We start from the raw sequence: 5,000 nt of genomic DNA on the forward strand, positions 1-5,000 counted from the left end.
GGTTGTCTCTCTGCGGACAAACCCCCGGGGGGAGGGCCTGTGGGACGCCCAGGAGATCTGGCTTGGCAGCTCACGGACCTGTCGTGAGGAAAAAGAGTGGGCCCTGTGCCTGCCTGGGACTCGCCTCGAGGGATCCTCGTGGCTGGAAGCGAAAGGGGGGATGCGGGCCATGCGCCCCCGTCGGCGTTACCCCCTTTTGATGATGATGTTTATGAGATATTCTTTTATTTTTTTTATAGGTATTTGTATGAATGAACAATTTTTCGAAATATATGTATATCACATATGTACCCCAACACCCAAACACACACCCCCACACACACACACACCCCACACACACACACACACCCCACCGCCCAAAACCAAACAAACACAAAAAAACCCCACACACACACACACACACACACACACACACCCCCCACACAAAAACACACACACACCACACACCACACACCCCAAAATAGAAAATATATAAAAATTTTTATAAAAAAAAAAATAATAAACGAAAACACACGCTCAACCACACACCCACACCCCACCCCACACACACCCACACACAACACACACACACACACACAAAAAACACACACACACACACATATAAATAATATAAAAAATATATAATAATATAAATATATATATAATATATAATATAACGTAAACACAAGGGCCACACACCCACACACAAACCACACTTTATAATAAAATTAATTTATAATTATATATACTAATTTTATATTATTATATAATATATATTATATATAATATATATACATACTTTAATTTACATTTTATTATAAATTTTTTTTTCCTTTTATTTTAATATATATAAATTATTTTCAAATTTTTTAAAAACCCGGCAAAATATCCATATATTTTTATTTAATGTTATACTATTATTATTCTATAAAATTAAAAAATTATTTTTTATTCCTTTGTTTTTTTTTTTTTATTTTTAAATTTATTTAAAATTATGATCAGTATTTTTTTGGGAGTACCCCTCTTTATATTTTAATTTAAAATTTTTTATTTATATATATATATTATATATATATAAAATTTTCCCCCCCTTTTTTATTCATTCCTGTTACTTTAAAAAAAAAATGAATATAATTATATATATAATATTATTTAAAATTATAAGAAAAATATTTCAAAATTTTTAAATTTTTTATTTATTAAAATATTTATTAGTTTTTTTTTTTTTAAAATTTTTTTATCTTTTTTTTATTTGTTTTTTATTTTCCCCCATTGCTTTTGTTCCCTCCATTTGTGTTTTGTTGTTTTTGCTTTGTTCTTTTCCCCCCCTTGGGTAAAATTTTGTCAAAAAAAATGTGCTTAAAACCGGTAAATACACGAACGAATATACATCCTACATTTTGTTTTTTCTATTTTACTGTGAATACACCAAACACACCCCACACAAAAACCCCCACACACAAAACACACCCCAACACACACAAAACACACACACACCCACAAAAAAAAAAACCTATATTTTTATATATATTAATATATTTTAATAATATTATATATATTGTATATAAAAACCCCAAAAAAAACACAACCCCACACACCCCACACACACACCCAATATATATATATATATATATATATATATAATATTTTATTATATTTTATATATTTTAAAATTTACATATATATATAATATAAAAATATATATTTATATCTATATAAATTCCCTATTTATAATATATTATTTAATTTTTTATATATATATTATAATATATATATATATTTTTAACACCCACCCCACACACACACACACACACACACACACACACTATCACACACAAAACACAACCCCCACCACACAACACACACACACCCCTGGAAGTATGGGGGTGTGTTCGTGTATACCCATTACAGAGACATTTTTTTTTGTTTCCCGGGTTTTTGGAATTTTTAAAAAACTAATGCATAGGTGTTTCTACAAAATTATACACCCTGTTGTATGATGAATCGGCTTACTGCATAATGCAATATTACGAAACAGAGTACGGGCCTTGCAACCCAAAATGACCGCATGCGCACCTCATATCAAGTCAAAACCCTTAACACGAGGGACAAAACCCCATTAAATGCAAATCCACATTCATTCGAGCGAGATCCTCTGTATGCACCCACGGGCTCTCCATCTGACTCCGCCGCGCAAAATCAGATTCTACTTCTTCATGTCAGTCCAGGCGCCCTTATCACTGCGTAATAGCGTCCCTCCTTTGCCTGCAGGAGGGAGACGCCCTCCTACTACCGCATGAGAGCGCGTACTCCTCCTGACGAGAGTATTCCTGGTGCTCTGGGCTCGGGTGTGAGTGTGCGCGTCGGCGTGAAGGGGTCCTACGCAGCCCAGCCCTCCAGTGTATCTCTGACCTTGTGAGCGGGAGGAGGTTCTGCGCGACCGGTCCCGACGCTGACCAAAAAAAAGGAAGTTCGAAAAAAATATTTACGGAAGGGATCTGGATGGTTGCCTCTTTGGTGGTGAGGTTACTGTAGTGGTGTAAGAAGCATTTAGCCCTCCAGCGGCGAGCAACGCAAGCCATTTACTATTAACTGGATGTAATTAGACTGAACTAGTGTGATAACCTTTGTTGGGCGAGTTTTCACTTACACTCGCGAGAGAAACGGAGAATTGAGGATACCAAGTACTAAACGCTGTCGATCTCGTCACTTGGTTAAGTGTTCCTGTGTAGCCATTGATATAATTAGTTGGGAGCGGATGCCAATATCGGCTTAGTAGCTGAGCCAAGAAGTTTTACAACTTCGCTCATGCGGATTACTTGTATTGCCTAGTTGCGGACACGGGACGACATTCTTCGTTATTTTCGCAAATTCTTTCTCTTTAGTGTTCTGCGGATTTATTCAAGGATAGGAAACGTTTATTGCCAACGAAGCACATTGAATATTATTTCAGTTAAGTAGCCAGTTGTAAGTGAAACGTGTAGTCCTTAACAGAAAGCCTTAAAGCCTAAAACGCTGATAGGTCACAATAAAATGCACCATTGCCAGCACTCCAAAGATTGTCGTCACCGCATTCTTTAAACGAACGGCAGCTATGCCCATCTGTCCCTAAGAACCCAGCACGATGAACGCAACCCGGCTGAAGGTGTGGGTCGTGGCGTGGGCGTTCGTACTGCTCACCTGCGGAGCGTGGGCGGACGAGGAGGACCCCCTACAGCACGAGGCTAAGGTCGCCGCCCGTGATCGCCAGCTCACTCACATCCTGCACACGATCGGCGTGGAGCGGGCGGCAGGTGAGGACGTCGTCGGTGAATCTGATGCCCCTGCAGAGGAGAGCGAGCGAGTGGAAGCGCCAGGGGCAGCGTGCACCCACGACGCCCTCGACTTCAAGGTCCAGACGGGGCCGTCGGACAAGTTCAGCAGCGGCATGAGGGCGGCCCTGCACGTTGCCAACCTCCTCAACAACCTGTTCGTGGCTGGGCCCGAGGGGCGCGACCCGGTGTATCCCCCGCATGTCTTCTACACCCTCCTGCGCGCCACGCTGGAGAACGAGCCTGCGGTCGTGTCCTGCGGCGTGGCGTTCCTCCGGGGCGAGTTCGAGGCCCCGGTGGAGCGCAGGGCGTCTGAGGCGGAGGAGGAGAGCGAGCTGTTCGAGCGAGGCCGGAGTCTGTTCCGGAAAGACGTCCAGGAGCAGAGGGACATGTTCGGGGCCTACGTCTTCAGGAGGGGCGGGACCATCGGCACGGCGGACCTGGCCTCGCTCTACAACCAGTCATACGACCAGCTGGACACCGAGGGCACGCAGTGGTTCACGCACTTCAGCTACAGGTACAATGCCTTTGACATGCCGGCTCGGTTGATGCATAATGTGTTCAGTGTTCTGTTTACTCATCCCGCGTATATAAAAATTAATTAGGTAAAATATAAGCATTTTCATACAACCCCCATCCATCACAAACACGGTACTCAGTGTTGCACCCGAGTCATGCAACTATACACCAGTCGGGAGTCATGCAAAACAGTACGAAAAAAAAAAAAAAAAAAAAAAAAAAAAAAAAAAAAAAAAAAAAAAAAAAAAGTGTTTTCACGAATAAAATCTGACGCAAATTATGGATCTTTTGAGCAGATAAAAACTTGCTGTTTCCAGCATTCGTGAATAAGGATTCTTCTACTCCATGTTTCTGGGTAGTAGATGAACAAAACTTTTTTTCCATCATTAATCCAAACAGAGAGTAAATAGTAACAAAAAAATGTAATATAAAACAGAGCTGTCAAGTGAAGAACGAAAGAAAAAGAAATCCGAATCTTTTGAATACGACATATTTTTTCTTCTCTCTTACGGTGATATAACCACCTGATGAGGAGTATATTTTCTAGGGATTTACCTCCTGAAAAGGAGACTCATTTCCATCCAAGATGTTAGATATTTTGTTTTCCTTTCCTTTTTTAATCACGAAGAGTGTCTTCATTCCATGTCATTCCACTGACTGATACTGCTGAGACGAAAAACTCGAATTCAGTTACGCAAAAACAGAGAAAAAAAAGAAAAAAGAAAAAAAAGAAGATTATAGAAATCTTGTGTATGCAGAGACGGAAATTGAAGAACTCTAACAGAAAACGTGAGCGAAACATAATATGTAGAATAACAAGAAATCTTATGATCATTTTTTTTAATGAATATATGTGTACGTGTAAAAAGTAAACAGGGGACAAAGAGAAGTAAAGACAAATAAAAAAAAATCTTATGATTATAGGAAACTATACACTGATATAGAAATATGGAAAGATAGAACTAGAGAAACCAGAGGTGAATGGGTAGAAAACACATGTTAATATTATAGGAGTCTCGTCTAAACCAATAAAAAAAAAAAACATAAACATCTCCCATTTTATTTTCGAGTGTTGAAAAGCTTTGAAGCAGAACAGGAAATTCCTTCGTGATGTTCCAGACCTTGAAAGCAGAACAAGTTTGTTCGAATCCTTTGAAGCAGAATTTCGGACCCTCGTGGTGTTTGAAACCT

At 39.6% G+C, this 5,000-nt stretch overlaps 1 protein-coding gene across 1 annotated transcript in view; it reads left to right on the forward strand.

Annotated features, from left to right (window-relative positions):
* The first annotated feature begins 2,404 nt into the window (after positions 1-2,404).
* LOC119582619 overlaps positions 2,405-5,000 on the forward strand; it is a 51,396-nt gene continuing 48,800 nt past the window's right edge. Inside the window, exon 1 of the mRNA XM_037930996.1 lies at positions 2,405-3,807. Coding sequence (XP_037786924.1) covers positions 3,104-3,807 — 704 coding nt within the window. The 5' untranslated portion in view covers positions 2,405-3,103. The remainder of the gene's footprint in view (positions 3,808-5,000) is intronic.

Source organism: Penaeus monodon, chromosome 16, assembly GCF_015228065.2.
Source record: "Penaeus monodon isolate SGIC_2016 chromosome 16, NSTDA_Pmon_1, whole genome shotgun sequence".
Lineage (NCBI taxonomy): Eukaryota > Metazoa > Arthropoda > Malacostraca > Decapoda > Penaeidae > Penaeus > Penaeus monodon.